The sequence below is a fragment of the Euleptes europaea genome, chromosome 4 (genome assembly GCF_029931775.1).
Source record: "Euleptes europaea isolate rEulEur1 chromosome 4, rEulEur1.hap1, whole genome shotgun sequence".
NCBI lineage: Eukaryota > Metazoa > Chordata > Lepidosauria > Squamata > Sphaerodactylidae > Euleptes > Euleptes europaea.
In genome coordinates, this window is record NC_079315.1 from 17,349,530 (window position 1) to 17,368,154 (window position 18,625).

At 45.2% G+C, this 18,625-nt stretch overlaps 1 protein-coding gene across 1 annotated transcript in view; it reads left to right on the forward strand.

Moving 5' to 3' along the window:
• The window catches only part of FRMPD1 (FERM and PDZ domain containing 1), a 46,626-nt gene that overhangs the window by 14,888 nt on the left and 13,113 nt on the right, over positions 1–18,625 (forward strand). The window contains exons 6-11 of the mRNA XM_056848655.1: positions 1,679–1,774; positions 3,310–3,435; positions 5,503–5,622; positions 11,113–11,249; positions 13,949–14,075; positions 15,909–16,004. Coding sequence (XP_056704633.1) covers positions 1,679–1,774; positions 3,310–3,435; positions 5,503–5,622; positions 11,113–11,249; positions 13,949–14,075; positions 15,909–16,004 — 702 coding nt within the window. The remainder of the gene's footprint in view (positions 1–1,678; positions 1,775–3,309; positions 3,436–5,502; positions 5,623–11,112; positions 11,250–13,948; positions 14,076–15,908; positions 16,005–18,625) is intronic.

Genomic DNA, 18,625 nt, shown 5'->3' on the forward strand with positions numbered 1-18,625 from the left:
GTGTGTCAAAGTACTGCTGTAGTTTCCAGTATTTAACCTGTAGACCTAATTTAAGAGGGGAGCATGTTGGTGGGATAGATGGACATATGTTAACAAGGCTCTCTTCTGCCCTATAGGGATCCTTCAGTTATGGGTAGGTGTCCTGTCAGGTAACTTCAGTAGATTTCCAAAAATTGCATAGCAACCTGCTTAAAAAACTAAACACCCCAATTGTTATTTCAATGGAGCATTGCTGCTAAACAAAGCTTTGTTTGGAAAAAGACCAGCAGTGCTTTCACGCAGTTAAAATACGAACCTTTAGTTTGAGGGCATGAATTGTTGATGAGACAAAAATGCTTTTCGAGCCTGAATTTTCCAGGGGAAATCTTGTTTATTGCCCTGCGGCAAAGTACTAAGTGTGAGTCAGGTCATCCAAGGATTCTTGCCAGGGTAAACGGCAAGTTCTGGAGCCGAGTGCTTTGCCACGTCCCGTGAAAGTCCTCTCACAACCTGGGCTGCGATTCAGCATGGTTGGTTTATGATATATCTCATAGGAGTAGCATCAGTACTTCATGGCAGTGCCCTTACACTACAAAGTTTATGGTGGGCACCACCAATCATGGCCCGCCCCATCCCCATATTGTGTTGCTGTGGGGTTTTTTTGTTTGTTTTGATTGGTGTGCTGCTACTGGGATTTCTCAAATCTAACTGGAAATCTCCAGGTATTTCCCATCCCGGGGCTGGCAACCCTACTTCCTGCTAGGGTACCCTACTACTAGGCTTGCCAGGTCACTCTTCTCAAACGGTGGGAGGTTTTTGGGGCAGAGCCTGAGGAGGGCAGGGTTTGGGGAGGGGAGGGACTTCAATGCCATAGAGTCCAATGGCCAAAGTGGCCGTTTTCTCCAGGGGAACTGATCTGTATCGGCTGGAGATCAGTTGAAATAGCAGGAGATCTCCTGCTACTACCTGGCAGTTGGCAACCCTACCTACTACCCTTGTAGGGTTGCCAGCTCTGGGTTGGGAAATATCTGGAGATTTTGGGGGCAGAGCCTGAGGATGGTGGGGTTTGGAGAGGAGGGGGACTTCAATTCCATAGAGTCCAATTGCCAAAGTGGCCATTTTCTCCAGGGAAACTGATCTCTATCAGTTGGAGATCAGTTGTAATAGCAGGAAATCTCTAGCCACTACCTGGAGGTTGGCAACCCTACTCCTTTGGCTCAGCTGATGAGGCAGCAGCGCCTCAAAAGCCTCATCCCTCACAGCAGCCTCCCTGCCTAGAGCAACCACAACTTGGGATTGGGTACCGTAAGTCCCTGTTCCCACCCATATGCTTATTAGATTTCTATCCCACCTTTCTACAAGATCCTCAAGAATGCTTATGTTATTAGAAAGGAGAAATTAAATACGAAAGTGATACATATAAAACAATGAAACTCTGGCAGATAAAAGCAGGAAGAGAATCCAGTGACTAAAAAAACAACAACAGAAAACTGAAGATCATAATACTCCAGTTGCATGTAAGGGATGTAGCAGGGAAGTGGTGTTCAGGCTGACGAAAGAGTGCTTATGTTGTATGGTGAAGGTTTGTATTCTTTCTTTACTTGCGGGTCATCTGAGATCTTGTGAGGGAACATCAGGCCAAAGAGAACACTAGAAATGAAGGGCTTGTATCTTAGGGGTTGTCTTTTGGTATTTCCAGGGAAGTTCTCTGCTGTGCATGCCCAATGTTCTCAAGGTTTACTTGGAAAACGGGCAGACGAAAGCTTTCAAGTTTGACGCGAGCACGACAGTTAAGGTATTTTTGCTCGGATGTTCCAGTTGTATTCTTTTTTTGACTATGAGCTGACAAAGTAGAAGTAGAAGCTTGCTGCACACAGATCAATGTTTTTCCACATTTTGGGATTGGGAGTATCTTGAAAATAGGATACGGAGCAGGGGTGGACTGGGAAGATAAAACGGTGCCGGAGCAAACCTAGTTGAGTGGCCTGCAACACTGGTAGAGCTACTGAGCTTCGCTCTGTATGATTCTGATTATCAGCAGCCCTTCAAGGCAGTCGTCCACTAGGAACTTTCCCTGTGAGTTAAATGGCCAGTCCGACCCTGATACAAAGATTGCAAAACTATACATTTGTCTGATTGTCTGTTGGGTCAAATCCCAAAACCTATCTGTATCTATCCACATAATAGTCTTGCTTGATTTAATTTAATGCAGTTTTCATTCGATGTTCTTGCTGTACAGTGGATTGTCTGGAGACAATCCAACGGGCAGTTATGCACATATAAGTACCATTGTCATTGATACCATGCTTAAACTCTGTGCTGGATTATTTCTAGCCTACCCTTCTGAGAATATTTGCGTTTTGCTGATTAAGGTCTTTTATGCATGGCTGTTTCCCTCACGGTCACCCCTCCAACGTTACTTTGGGTCTTTGGTTTGATCATGCATGCCGTTTCCGACTGTCAGAGGTCGCCACAATCTCCCCCTGCATTTCCCCGCATTTTGCCTGATTTTCAGCGACCCGTTTTATCTCAAATTTGAAAACGTAGGCAAAATGCGGGGGGAGAGCGAGGCGACCTCTGAAGGTCGGAAACAGCATTGATAAATCATCCTTGGTATGAAGAGGTGCACACCAAGTACATTCTCCCTTCGCTGAAGGGCCCTAGAGAGCCCATAGAATCAGTAATACTGCAGACACTTCTGGAGGGGGGAAAAGAACAGGTTACCTTAGCCACAGCTAGGTTCTGTGCAATAGCTTTTAAAGTTCGCCTTTCAAAGGTTTCCTCAAGGATGGGTCTAATTTTAAATTAGGGGGATAAGGAAAATCTAACTTGATGGATTTGTATTTTTGTATTTTAAATTAATGCACAATTGTGAACTGTGGACAATTTTATCCAGTATTCTTAGAATGGCAATGCCGTAATAAATATCTGTTCTGCATGAATAAATCTAATTGAAATCAATGGGATCAAGGCCTAAATCTTACTGAAATCAATGGGATTCTAGGTGTTTAGTAGCCCTTGAAATTAGTCCATAGCAATGGTCAAGTTTGTGTATCAAGAACACTCCTGTGCTGCTATTATGCTTCTGTTCATTTGAACAGGGTATGAGAAAGACAACAGTTGGGGATTGTGCCCCCTGGGTCAGATCATCTCAAGTCCACTTTTTCCTTAATTGTGCCCCAAATTTCCCTCTTGATTCAGCTACCTTCCCTTACCGCATAGTGGCCGCACGCACGGCCACTGGATAGGTAATGGAGAGGAATAACCAAATTTTTCCGCTGGGCTGGCATATTGTTTAAGTTGCATTTTTTTGCCATCTGTAATTGGCAGGACATTATTCTCACTTTGAAAGAAAAGCTTTCCATTCGAAGCATCGAACACTTCGCCCTGGTCTTGGAAGAGCAGTACAATGTGTTGAAGATGTACCTTCTTCATGACGATGAACTCATCATGCAGGTCGGTTACCATGCTTCACACAATATTCCCATCACACACATTTGCACAATATTCTCCTCTGCCAGGTACTTCCTGTTGCCCTCTACCGTCATGGTAGAGGGCAACAGGAAGTACCTGGCAGAGGAGGGACATCCTGTTGCCGGGTTTGAGTGCTACTGTTTTGGTTCACTAGTACCTCCTGTACCGGTCTTTCTGGTCCATCTGAACTTGTCCACCATCAAAATGGGAATCTGTATCTGAAGAGGTGGATTATGGGTGATTAGTGGTCTGAATTGGAGCACCAATCACCGTAAACTTCTTTTGTGTGGAAGCTGCCTTACTGAAGCTCACTGAATTATAGCCTCAACAAGGGCCTGTTCCTTTCTTAACCTGCATGAAGCTGCCTTATACTGAATGAGACCATTGGTCCACCAAGATCGGCATTGTCTACTCAGACTGGCAATGGCTCTCCAGGGTCTAAGGCAGAGATCTTTTGTACCACCTACTACCTGATCTTTTTTAACTAGAGACACCTGGGATTGAACCTGGGACCTTCTACATGCAAAGCAGATGCCCGACCACTGAGCCATCCCCCCCTTATCCTCTGGCATCTCAGAACTATGCAGTTTGGTTGTTCAAGGTGCAGCTATATCTTTCTCCCTTGACCTTTATATTCTAGCCAGCGTGGTGTAGTGGTTAAGAGCTGTGGTTTGGAGTCGCGGAGTCTGATCTGGAGAACCGGGTTTGATTCCCCTCCCCTCCACATGAGCAGTGGAGGCTAATCTGGTGAACTGGATTGGTTTCCCCGCTCCTACACACGAAGCCAGCTGGGGGACCTTGGGCAAGTTACAGCTCTGATAGAGCTCTCTCAGCCCCACCTACCTCACAGGGTGTCTGTTGTGGGGAGGGGAAGGGAAGGTGATTGTCAGCTGGTTTGATTCTCCCTTAAGTGGTAGAGAAAGTCAGCATATAAAAACAAACTCTTCTTCTAGCCTTCTCACTTATGGCTAAGCATGGTGTCCATTGGTGCTCATTTAATTGGTTGTTATTGTCTAAAGCAGGGGTGTCAAACATAAGGCCTACGGGCCAGATCCGGCCCCTTGAGAGCTTTTATCCAGCCCGTGAGCCAGCCGAGGCAGCCACCCCTCCCCCCACTCTCAATCTGGGCTGGCGAGGCATGGCCCAGCCCAACCAAATGACATTTATGTCCTGTCCAGCCCTCGTAACAATTGAGTTCGACACCCCTGGTCTAAAGCCCTTGTAGAACGTCTCTCAAGTGACACCTAACCTGCAGGCAGCTTTAAAAAAATATGAGTTGCTTTTCCCATTAAGCCTTCAAATTAGGATAACGTACTAAACCATAATACAGTAGCTCGTTTCCCCACATGCCTTAGTCTTTGCTTGACAGACAGAATAGGCATCTTGTTAAGCAGTTAAGATCTGCTTCACCAGACCTGCTCTCTTCAGAGGTGAGGCGGGTGGCAACCAGAGACAGGGCTTTTTCAGTAGTGGCACCTCACTTGTGGGATGCCGTTTCCCTTGAGGCTCACCTGGCACCTATGCTGATTTCATTTAGGAGCCAGGCCAGATTGTTTCTGTTTACCCAGGCTTTTAATGAATGGGTTGATCTTTTGACGCTATTTTAGTCTGGAATGATCTATGTTTTCATGCTGGGCTGGGTTTCTTAAGACTGGATTTTAATAAATTCCTTTTAATGTTTTGTTATTGGTTCATGGGTTCAAGGTTCAGTTTATTACATATGGCCCAAGGCTGTTACAAGAGTTAAACATAAAAAATTATAGCTTATCAGAACTTACCAGAACTGGAACTTATCAGAAAACTGAACAAAGAATGTTGTTAAAAGATTGACATTCAAGGTAAGTTTAGTTATTGTTATTTTTGATTTTGTAAGCCATCTCGGGCGGGTTTCTGGAGAGGAGGCATACACATTTTCTTTAAAAAAACCCCGAAAGCAGCTGTTCTTAGCAAGCCGGATTCTGTGTCTAATGCCGCACACTCGTGTTTTTTTGTTTTGTTTTTTAGAATCACGGCACCGCAAAGACGATTCCTTTTTTTTCTCCATTTCAGGTAGCCAAGAAGAAAGACTCTCACAATCACCGGTGCCTCTTCAGAGTCTGTTTTATACCCAGGGATCCACTGGATCTGTTGCAGCAAGATCCAGTTGCCTTTGAATATCTCTACTTGCAGGTGAAGTGGTAACGCATCATGTGTCTGACTATAGCCCTGTCTGCCTTGGTTTGGGGTCTTTAGCTACACCTGACAGAACCCTGAGAGGTATTGCTCAAGTTTTACTCTTTTGTAACCACTGTGGTGCCTTCACGTCCCATTGCGAAGTTCCCATTGATGATTCTTCACTGTCTCAGTCATATACTCATGGTTCATGTTGCTACCAGCGCAAATGGTGCTTTTCAAATTTGGAAAATAATAAATGAATTTTACAGCAATCAAATATGACTTTGCTCGGAGGGATATTCAAATGTGCAGCTTCTGAAAACCTTAACCCATAAAAAAATTTAATCAAATTTTGAAATCTTACTTAAGCCTCACTGAGTCAGGTAAAATTTAAGTAAGAATTCAAACTAAGATTTATTTAAGTAATTCTTACTTAAGTAAATTCTTATTTAATTCTTTAAAAAAGGTAAAGGTCCCCTGTGCAAGCACCAGGTCATTCCTGACGGGGTGACGTCACATCCCGACGTTTTCTAGGCAGACTTTGTTTATGGGGTGGGTTGCCAGTGCCTTCCCCAGTCATCTTCCCTTTACCCCCAGCAAGCTGGGTACTCATTTTACCGACCTCGGAAGGATGGAAGGCTGAGTCAACCTTTAACCGGCTACCTGATTCCGTTGGGATCTAACTCAGGTCATGAGCAGAGCTTGGGACTGCAGTACTGCAGCTACCCGGGGGGGGGGGGGATGACAACGACAAATTATACGTGTCCTAATACGTAAATCCAGAAATAGGACTGTCAAATAAACTAGGGCTGTGCATGGTGTTTTGTTTTTTTGTTTTTTATTTACGCTTCATTATAGTTTGCGAGTTTCAGTATCTGGGCAGAAAGAGTATTGTGACTCTGGAAGCTTGACAGAATTGGAAGGAACAACTGCTATTAGAATGGCCATTAAGCCTGCTACTATTGTTTTAAAAGTAGTTAGAAATGTGTGTGTGTGTGTGTGTGTGTGTGTGTGTGTTAAGTGCCGTCAAGTCGCTTCCGACTCATGGCGACCCTATGAATGAAAGTCCTCCAAAATGTCCTATCTTTGACAGCCCTGCTCAGATCCTGCAAATTGAAGGCCGTGGCTTCCTTTATTGAGTCAATCCATTTCTTGTTGGGTCTTCCTCTTTTCCTGGGACTCAAATCCAGAGTTCTCAGTAAATCACGGCCTAATTTTCAAAACTTCTAGCACATCTATCTGATCTATCACTGGTTTCAGTGGCTTGATCCCAGCTACCAAAAATCAGTTCAAGCACAGTCTCACCTTCAGTGTTTTCAAAAGATACCCTTGCTTGGCATGTCCCCCAGAGAAAGGAATCTGCATAGCTTTGGTACAACTGCCGAGAATTAGATTGAAGAGCCCCATGGCACAGAGTGCAGTACTGCAGTCCAAGCTCTGCTCATGACCTGAGTTCGATCCCAACGGAAGTTGGTTTCAGGTAGCCAGCTCAAGGTTGACTGAGCCTTCCATCCTTCTGAGGTAGGTAAAATGAGTACCCAGCTTGCTGGGGGTAAAGGGAAGACGACTGGGGAAGGCAGTGGCAAACCACCTCGTAAACAAAGACTGCCTAGGAAACGTTGGGATGTGACGTCACCCCATGGGTCAGGAATGACCTGGTGCTTGCACAGGGGACCTTTGCCTTTTTAAAATGTGAATAGTTTGTGAGTAAAATGCACAGAGCCCTGACCTGGATAGCCCCAGGCTAGCCTGATCTCGTCAGATCTCAGACGTTTAGCAGGGTCGGCCGTGGCTAGTATTTGGATGGGAGACCACCAAGGAATACGAGGGTCTTGATACGGAGGCATGCAATGGCAAACCACCTCTGAACGTCTCTTGCCTTGAAAACCCTACAGGGTTGCCATAAATCAGCTGTGACTCGATGAGGAAAAAATAATACGCAGAATCCTGTGTACAGCCCTAGAAGCAACAAACGTAAACATCCAGAGGAGAAGGGGGAAAGTTTTGAATAAGTTTAAGTTTGCCTTTGAATTGTTATTTCAGTTTGAATGTGCACCATTTTACTTGTTAACCCTGGTCATCATTTGGTTCCATGTTTTCACCTCATCGTGGCCACACCTCTACATAATCAAAACCACAACCAACCTCATTAAAGAACAGCTGAAATCTAAAAGACTAGATATTACAAGCGTTCCCATGGTAATGTTTATTTAGGATGCATTCTACTGGGGGACTTGCCCCACTGAGTCAAGCTCTTGCTGCGCTGAGAGGAAGGGACCTGATCAAGGGCATTTCTGTGCTCTGGGGCAGCCCTTTGTCATTTCAGTGGGGCTGCCACAGGAGGACTTCTCAGTAAATCGCGGCCTAATTTTCAAAACCTCTCGCACATCTCTCCAATCTATCACTGTGGCTTCGTCCCAGCCACCAAAAATTAGCTCAAGCACGGTCTCACCTTCCGTGTTTTCAAAAGATACCCTTGCTTGGCATGTCCCCCAGAGAAAGGAATCTCGGTAGCTTTGGTACAACTGCCGAGAATTAGATGTGAAACATAGGAGATCTCGTGAATTATCTGTTGCTGGACTTTGTACCATTCACAATGGGGTGGTGGGTTTGAAAAGACCTTGCCTAAAAGTAGGGTTTAGGCAATCTGGAGAAAAAAAGGCTTGCTCCTTGAAGGGTCAGGAAATGTGGAAAGGGTCAGGTGAAACTTTTCGCGGCACAAAGTTAAATAACATCACCTGGTAATGTTACCAGTGTGGTGTAGTGGTTAAGAGCAGCGGACTCTAATCTGGAGAACTTGGTTTGATTCCCCACTCCTCCACATGAGTGGCAGACTCTAATCTGGTAAATCAGGTTTGTTTCCCCCACTCCTACACATGAAGCCAGCTGGGTGACCTTGGGCTAGTCACACTGTCTCAGCCCCACCTACCTCACAGGGTGTCTGTTGTGGGGAGAGGAAGGCGATTGTAAGCCACCTTGAAACTCCTTAAAGGTCGAGAAAAGTGGGGTATAAAAACGAACCTTCTTCTAAATAACATCCTATTAAGTCTCTGCTGAAGGGCCGGACATTTTTTTCTCCAAGTCAGTGGCAACTCTACCTAAAACACTCCTTGTACATACAAAAACGAATAGCTGACAGGGGACGGGCTAGCTGAGAACATTCTCCCTGATATGCTCATTTGATACATACTGAGAGTTTTGTCTGTGAATGAGAATTCAAACCTTTGATTATTCTGAAATGCTAACAAGACGGGGGCTGTGGCTCAGTGCTTTTGTACAAATGAAGTTGCCTTATACTGAATCAGACCCTCGGTCCATCAAAGTCAGTATAGCCTACTCAGACCGGCAGCAGCTCTTCAGGGTCTCAGGCAGAGGTCTTTCACATCACCTCCTTGCCTAGTCCCTTTAACTGGAGATGCCAGGGATTGAACCTGGGACCTTCTGCATGCCAAGCAGATGCTCTATCGCTGAGCCACAGCCCCTCCCCAAAGGTTTTGGGAAATGAACAGAGTGTATTCATTCTGAAGGTCTCTCATGAAGCTGCCTTATACTGAATCAGACCCTCGGTCCATCAAAGTCAGTATAGCCTACTCAGACCGGCAGTGGCTCTCCAGGGTCTCAGGCAGAGGTCTTTCGCATCACCTACTTGCCTGGTCCCTTTCACTGGAGATGCCAGGGATTGAACCTGGGACCTTCTGCATGCCAAGCAGATGCCCTCCCACTGAGCCATAGCCCTCTTCCACAGAAGGTCCCACGTTCAATCAATTCCTGGCATCTCCAGTTAAAAGGATCAGGCACCAGCTGGTATGAAGGACCTCAGTGTGAGACCTTGGAGAGCTTCTTGTCGGCTGAGACATACTGACCCGGATTGGCCAAGAGTCTGACTCATCATAAGGCAGCTTTGTGTGCACAAACAGTCCAGCAACAGATATGTCACGTGGCATGCCTGCTTTCTCTTTCAGGACCATGCCCCCATATGTGTTTCAGCTCCAATTGCATGTCTCAATCATGCAAAAGCTGGAAGCTTCAGTCCTGTTTCACACACGTGTGTCCATCTGTCAATTTCTCATCCTGCAATTACACAGTCTATCATGGCTGAACGTGTGAAACATTTCCGTTGCAGGGCGCTGTTTGAAGGCATTGGGAAATTTGATGTGTGTGAGAGGTTTATTTTTTTTTTAAAAAAATCTGTCTAGCTTATTTACAAGGGCCCATTGCAGCTTGAATAGGTAATCATTAAGGGTGCTGTTGGATCAGTCACAGAAAAGTTGCTCCATTGGGGGAATCATAATAAACCACCCAGAGAGAGCCCTGAATTTGTCCCTCTCAACAGGACGAAAAGCAATTCCAAAGGCCTGATTGAGGTCAGGAAAATGAGATGGGGAATAAACGATTGCATCTCACCTTCTTGTGAACTGTACCCGCGATCCAAACCTCACACACCTATATCCCACAGCTGCTGTTTACTGACAGAAATGCTGAGGAGATTCATAAGAACATGAGGTACCTTTACTGGATCAGAACCAGAAGTCCATCTAGTCCAGGGGGGTCAAACATAAGGCCCAGGGGCTTGATCCAGCCCCTTGAGAGCTCTTATCTGGCCCATGAGCCAGCCATGGTAGCCACCCCCACCCCCTGGATCTAGGCTGGTGACCCCGCTGCTGGCTCGCCAGCCAAAACAACCCTCCCACTCCCGATCTGGGCTGGCGAGGCATGGTCCAGCCCAACCAAGGGACATTTATGTCATATATCCGGCCCTCGTAACAAATGAGATTGACACCCCTGATCTAGTCACATACACATACCTTTATTGGCATAATTACAATGCTTTAGACAAAAGTCCAAACAGAATACAGATAAAACCCTCTGCAGATTTGGAAGATACAGTAATATTCCATATGGATTGTGATATTACAAAGTATACTAATTAAAAGCAGTTTTGATCTTAAGCACTTCTGCAAGAAATTGAGCCACCATCTCAGTTATTTCAGGAATCAAATCATTCAGAAGAAATTGACATTTCAGTTCATTGTTCAAAGAACGTTTGGTAGCTAGTAGAATAGATAACCATATTTCGCACGTGCATTCATATAGCGGACATTCTAGATGTATATGATCGATGGTATCTATTGAGTTAAATTTACAGGAGCATAAACGTTCCTGCCTTGGAATTTGGGGAAATCTACCAGAAAGCATCTTAGATGGAAAAGCATTTACCCTAGCCAATAAAAAAGCTCTACGATGTAAAGGAGCCTTGATCTAGTCTGTTTATGGATCTCCCAGCATCTCGCTTCCTTTGCTACTAAGTGATGAACGTGCATGTGGGAACAATCCCCCCCCCCGCCCCGTCCCTCAGCAGAGCACAGAAACTGATCAGTAGACTTTGTTGCCCTCTGCCTTTAAGAACAGAAGTGATTGTTGGCAGGGAGGGTGGTGGTGGAAATGCTTACTGTGAATGAAAAGTGCGCTTCTTCCCGCATGCTGACTGGGCACTGTCAATTCCAGAGCTGCAGCGACGTGCTTCAGGAGAGATTCGCCATCGAGATGAAGTGCAGCGTTGCTTTGCGGTTGGCGGCACTCCACATCCAAGAGCGGATTATCACTTGTGCTCAGCCACAGAAAGTATCTCTGAAATATATAGAGTAAGTGTGTGTGTGTGTGGGGAGGGGTATCTTTATATATGGTCCAAATTTCACATGATTTTTAAAAAAAACCAAAATGTTATCATTAGAGAGATGCAAGGCTTGTGATTTCTTTTTTTCCCTTTTTTTTTGTTTAAAGCGGTGGTTCCCAAACTTTTCGAGCTACCATCCCCTTGGTTCCACAGACTCAACCCCAGCGCCCCCCTACCCTACCCTATAAGAAGCATTATTCAAAATAGGGGTTTGCATGACTCACAAAGGAAGATAAGAACAATAAAATTTCAAAACAGTAACGATTAATTGCAAAATCCACTCAAAATCAAATTAAAACTTTTTAGTTGAAATTTATTCAACAAAACTGATGAACTTGGTCTAGTGGTACCAGCTCTTCAAAGTCTGGGGGGGAATTCTGATCGTTTCCATCAAATTTGCCAGCATGGTGCCATAGCTTGATCTATTGTAAATTAGTGAACAACACAGTTGAAGGGGCCCACCTCTAGTGCCCCCCCTGCCCTCTTGTCTCTTAGTGCCCCCCTAGGTAATCCCACCCCCCCAGGGGGTGGTACTGCCCACTTTGGGAACCACTGGTTTAAAGGAACATGGGAAACATCGCACGTAACTCAAAAGTGGCCCGCCTTGCAAGATGCTAGCAAAGTACCATTTTGCGTTCAATTCCCCTTAGAGTTCGCTCACGAATTATGCATCCCCATCTCCCATGTGGAGATGTGCATTGTCTTTTGAGGCTCGGGCCCTGCACGAACACCACACTTGGTTTCAAAAAGTTTTCTTCTGTGAGCAGAAGGCGGGCAGGAGGGGGAGTATTCAGCAGATGAATATGATTTACTGTGTCTGGCTGGTGGCACAGAGCCCATGAGAAGTTTGAAAGATGCCACACTGCCTGGTCAACTGCCCTTATCAAGCCTCTTAGGTCCAAACTAGATGCTGCCTCTGGCATGGAGTCTTTGCCTAGGCAGCCAACCCTCTGTTTGATTCACATGGCAGTGGCGGGCCCCCAGATGGAGAACCCCTTCCTACAGATTGAATTAGCCAAAGTGGACCCTTCTCCCTCCATGCCAAGGGATTTTATCTCTTCTGTCAGCCCACCCCTTCTGAGAGTTAAATCTCATCTTCCTGGCAGGACGGGAAGTGCCCAAGTCCTGCCCGTCCTGCCAGTGGCTCTAGCGAGTGCCAAGCCATCAAAGCTTTCCAAATGCAAGATGCCATCCTGGCCAGAGACAATGAAATGGCCAGCACCTTGGCAGGAATCTGACACCCAGAAAAGAACACAGACATGAGTCATTTATGCATGGGTACTTTCACTCACGTTCGCCTCTGGTCTGTCTCGGTTGTTCCTTCGAGTTATGCATGATTTTTCCGTCCATTAGAGATGACAGTGCTGCCAGCCCTCACAAATCCTGGCACTTCCCGTTCCTCTGTTAACTCGATTTTTCCTCTCCCCTGAGCAAAGCCTGGGTGAAATCCCCATGCATAAGGCAAAGTGCGGGACACGCAAGCTTGGTTTCTTTCACAGCCAATTACAAAGCAGCATGTCCAGAGGCAGGGATTGAAATACTTCCTGCTTCCTGGGAGCTCATTCTGAGCAGAAGAAAATCTTTTAAAAACTGAGGCTTGGATTTCTCCCCCCACCCCTTTCAGATTGCTCTGTTTTTTATGTTGTTTTTCTTTAAATGATATTTATGTGGCAATTGGGTTGGGGGGATTTTCTCTCATAGTGAGCACTGCGGAGGAAGCCAATTACAAAGCAGCATTTAAAGGGGTGGGACTTGATTTGAGCTTGGAGACTGCTGGTGCTTAGATTCCCATCTGGAAAGTGTGGGTCCAGGCAGCAACGAACCTCCAGTAAAACTCCCATGCATAAATGACCTTGGAAGGCAGGAGGCTAGACAGGACCTTCCAGCTGGCCCCAGGAAGAAGAGATTTCACTCTCAGAAGGGGTGAGCCGACAGAAGAGATAAAATCCCTTGGCATGGAGGGAGAAGGGTCCACTTTGGCTAATTCCATCTGTAGGAAGGACCTCTCCATCTGGGGGCCCGCCACTGCCATGTGGATCAAACAGAAGGCTGGCTGCCTAGACAAAGACTCCATGCCAGAGGTAGCATCTAGTTTGGACCCGAGAGGCTTGATAAGGGCAGTTGACCAGGTGGAGTGGCACCTTGCAAACTTCTTATGGGCTCCGTGCCACCAGCCAGACACAGTAAAGCATATCTGTTGAATCTGCTGAATATTCACAAGCTCAGTTGGGAGAATGGGAGGGGGGGCAAGGAGCAAGTTTTTATATTTTTGTACAACAGCTTGTGCTGAGTAAAAGGTGTCTCTCTGAGTAGTGAGAATTTGGAATTTCAGCAGCCGGGTCTTGAAAGGTCCACAAACCATTTTAAACTCACCCTAGATTTTTAACAGTCACTCTTTGCCACGGTCACTCCAAAGGAAGCTCCAGTTCTTCTTTAGTTTAAAACTTATTGCCCAAGCTGTCTTGATTAGTTACTGCACTGGTGGGGAAAATGTGGAAGCATATCCTTCCATGTCACTATTATTCTATTGGGGGTTAGAAAATTGTGGGGGGGGGGGAGGAAATACCACTGCCAAGCAAAGTTTTTTTTTCTCTCAATGGTTATTTTAAGTACAACAATATAATCTCAGTTGTTGTTGTCGTCCCCCCGCCCCCAATTTTGTTACAGGAAGGATTGGGGAATAGAAAATTTTATTTCCCCGACGTTACTTCGAAACATGAAGGGCAAAGATATCAAAAAGGCCATCAGCTTTCACATGAAGAGGAATCAACTTTTGCTGGATCCCAGGCAAAAGGTAATGTTGCCTTCACGCGTCTCTTGGACGACTGTCACGATGCAACCCTTTGCAGAATTAAGCTAGTCTAAGAATCTTGGTTTGGTGTCACTGGTAGGCTACTGTGGCCAGAAAGGATTTCTCAATGTGGAGTGCAATTTCCCCACCCCCTCCTTCCACCCCAACTCGAAACGTTACCCCAAATGCTACTTTTGGGGGACAGGGGACCCAGGAACAACACAAGAGGTCTTTCACATCACCTACCTGCCTAGTCAATTCAATTCAATAACCTTTAATAGGCATAGCACAAAAAACAGCTCATACAGATTCTGACGAACGAGAACAATTCACACAAATCCCTGCTGAACAAACCAGGGCCCCTACAGAGGATACAATACAATTAAGTGTAAAATATATAAAATGTACCATATTTTGGGGTTAAAGAAATGTTTATAATAAAGGATTAAAATAATCTTACCATCCCGTCGGACTGTGATATAATAAACAATGATGATCATGATCATTACCCAATCTCTAGATAAACCACATTACAGCAGCAACTTAAAATATTATACCTGGCTAGTCCCTTTAACTGGAGATGCCAGGGATTGAACCCGGGACCTTCTGCATGCCAAGCAGATGCTCTCCCACTGAGCCACGGCCCCTACCCAGATGCTCTCTCACTGAGCCACGCAGTGAACATCGTCTACCTGAAAGCACTTCGATCCATCGAATCCCATATATTTTGAGCATCTGCATAGATGTTAGTTCCGGCTCAGTGACCCCAGTGCCTCTAAATGCCCTTGACTTCTGCAGGAACTGGTTATGTTAAATCATTCTTCTCGAAAAAATTGCAGCACGAAATTCAAAAGATTTTAAAAGTTAACTTTAAAATGAAGCCAGAGATTTACCTTTTAGGTCTCGTGGACAAACAATTTTGAAAAAGAATGTGGAACTTTGTTTCTGTATATGATTTCAGCAGCAAAATTATTATATGTACAAAAATGGAAGAGCCCAGTGATACCCAGTTTAGAAGAATGGCTGATGAATTAGCAAGAGATGGCAAAACTAACTGTATTAATTAGGGGAAAGAATCTAAACAAATTCATCGAAATTTGGAATCCCCTCATGAACTTCATATGGAAATCAGGAAAAAATGACTTTGATGATATGAGGATTTGAAGTTTAAAAGAAAAACAGTCTAAGAATAATAGAGGAAAGTAGATAATCCATGATGACAATAAAGAAAATAAGTAAGATATGGAGTATAAAAGGTATCTAGAGAGCAAGCAATAATTTTGTTATTATAGATATATCCTTTGCAATTGAAAGCGGAAGCCTTATGTATATGTGTGTGTGTGGGTGTAAAGTGCCGTCAAGTCGCAGCCGACTTATGGCGACCCCTTTTTGTGGTTTTCATGGCAAGAGACTAACAGAGGTGGTTTGCCAGTGCCTTCCTCTGCGCAGCAATCCTGGTATTCCTTGGTGGTCTCCCATCCAAATACTAATCAGGGCTGACCCTGCTTAGCTTCTGAGATCTGACGAGATCAGGCTAGCCTGGGCCATCCAGGTCAGGGCTATGTATATGTATGTGTGTGTAATTACAATCTCTCTCTCTCTCTCTCTCTTCTCTCTCTCTCTCTCTCTCTCTCTCTCTCTCTCTCTCTCTCTCTCTCTATATATATATATATATGTATGTATGTATGTATGTTTGTTTGTTTGTTTGTAGTCACATACATATACATAAGACATGTTTGTTTTCTTTTGTTTTTTGTTGTCAAGTGTATTTATTTTTTTCTTATGTATGTCTATGTTTATGTATCGAAATAAAAATTCTAATTCAAAAAATTGCAGCACCTCCTCTCAGCAGCACAGGTGCGTCTGTGTTACCTGCAGATTCTTGGAGACCTGAAACTCTATGGAGGGAAAATCTTTAACGTCACTCTCATGGTAAGGGCTTTATTTACTTATTCTTAATAATGAAGGCAATGGTGCCACATACTCTTCAGTATATCTCTGTCTTACTGCGGGACCCTTCTTGACAACACTCTCTGTTGCATTTAATGGTGTGGATCCTGCCACCATCCAGAAGGTCGGACCAGAACCAATGGGTTGAAATTAAATCAAAAGAGTTTCCGTCTAGACATTGGGAAGAATTTTCTAACAGAGTGGTTCCTCGGTGGAAGAGGTTTCCTCGGGAGGTGGTAAGCGCTCCTTCCCTGGAGGTTTTCAAACAGAGGCTTGATGGCCATCTGTCAGCAATGCGGATTCTATGACCTTGGACAGATGATGAGAGGGAGGGCACCATTGCCATCTTCTGGGCATGGAGTGTGGGTCACTGCAGGTGTGGGGGGAGGTAGTTTGGAATATCCTGCATTGTGCTGGGGGTTGGACTAGATAGCCCTGGTGGTCCCTTCCAACTCTATGATTCTGTGATCTTACCACTCTATTGAGCAATCTTGGAAGCCGTTCTTCCAGCCTAAGGAGAGTTCCTTCAATGGATGAGACGCTTAAGTTGAAGGCAGGCTCTTTAGCCTATGGTGGGATCCATGCCAACATCTCTATCACAATTCTTTTCCAGGGGCGTATAAGTGGGGGCCCAGCAGTGGTTTGTGACATCTTTGTGTGTAGCAAGGAACACTGCAAGGCACGGGGGCAGTTTGACTTGTATATATTTGGGGGTGCTGGATCAATGAGTTGCAGTGTGGTCCCGCAGAAGGAATATTTGCTTCAGGAACACTTCACTTTGCATAAAGGAGCCGTATTTTCCACCTCCGCATATGAAATGCTGCATACGAAATGTTGGCAGAGTGATTAACAACAGGAAAGGTACACAACCTGATTAAAGAGTAGATAAATGTTTATTAGGGAACTGACATACTCATTAGTAAAGAGTAGAGACAGAGGTTGTCTCCTAGCAGAGAGAGAGCAGAAAGTGAGTGACTTCCGAGAAGAAGGAGTATATTGCCCTAACAGTGCATTCCTAAGGAGAGTTATGAGAGCCCCGTGGCACAGAGTGGTAAGCTGCAGTACTGCAGTCCAAGCTCTGCTCGCGACCTGAGTTCGATCCCAACGGAAGCTGGTTTCAGGTATCCGGCTCAGGGTTGACTCAGCCTTCCATAATTCCGAGGTTGGTAAAATGAGTACCCAGCTTGCTGGGGGTAAAGGGAAGATGACTGGGGAAGGCACTGGCAAACCACCCTGTAAACAAAGTCTGCCTAGGAAACGTTGGGATGTGATGTCACCCCATGGGTCAGGAATGCTTTCACAGGGGACCTTTACTTTACTTTAAGGAGAGTTACTCCAGTCTAAGCCCACTGAAATGAATGGGCTTAGACGGGAATAACTCTCTTTAGGAATGCACTGTTAGAGTAGCAATCTGGAGACAGACAAGGAATGACACTTAAAAGGAGAGAATGTCCTAGCCTCACTATCCTATCTAACTGACCACTTACTGCCCCCCCTTGCAGGGTCTTCTTCTCTTCTTTGTATACCAGACATTGCCTGTTCCAACACTAAGGCCATTTATGCAGGGTCGATTTTGATGCTCACTCAAAGCTGTTTTGTTAAATCCGCCCTTTAAAATGACTATTCACAGTCCAAAGCAAGAGGAGAAAGTCAAACAAATTCCACCCCCCACACTCACCTGCTCCTTAGTTCCTTCATTTGCATAGCCATTAGCAATGGTCGTTTGCATAGCTAAGCGAGGCTGTGATTTTTCATGGTTCTTTCAGTAAATGCTTCGATGTGGGGAGGGCAGAGCAAATACAAAACGTCTCGTTAAAGGGGCTCAAGAAATGTGAAGCAGGTATGCGCTGGCTTCGCAGTGACTTCTGGAGTGATGGTTCAGCGTGAAGAAATCAAAAAAATATGCAGGGCAATTCAGCCTGGAACGCGCTGCTAATTACCAAGCATAAACTGCCTAAATGCCTATGAAGATGTTATTAAAGTCTATTTGTCAATTATTTGCACTTTTTTCAGAACACAAGTCAAGAAGGCCGTAGTTACTTTGGGACAGCTGATCAGGAATGAAAGTGGGGTCTTGTATATGCAGGCTCTTAGAGCCAAAATAAAAATCTTGTGCTTTGCATACAGGACTGGGCACCCCTGCTGCAATGGTTTTACAATATCACAACTTGGAGCCAGCCGCCGCTCTGATAAAGCAACCTCTATCAGTAGTGTACCAGCTATAGAGTCTTCCTGCCACCAGCACAGTGTAATGGTGTGAAAAAAGGAATAGTTGAGCCGCTCTGCTGGAGCCTGACAGGCAGTGGACAGATCAGTGATCTTCAGAGATAGCGCCCTAAAATAAAGCGAGCTCTGCCGAGGCCATCTAAAGTTTGTGCCTACAAAAACATATAGGCCATTAATGCAGGGTCAATTCTGATGCTCGCTCAAAGCTCTTTTTTAAAATGCGACCTTTAAAATGCCTATTCACAGTCCCGATGCAAAAGGAGAAATTCCACCCCCACACTCGCCTGCTCCTTCGTTCCTTCCATTAGCCAACCGCTGTTTGCATAGCTAACGTGCAGCTATGATTTTGCATGCTTCCTTGAGGGGATTCTTCGAGG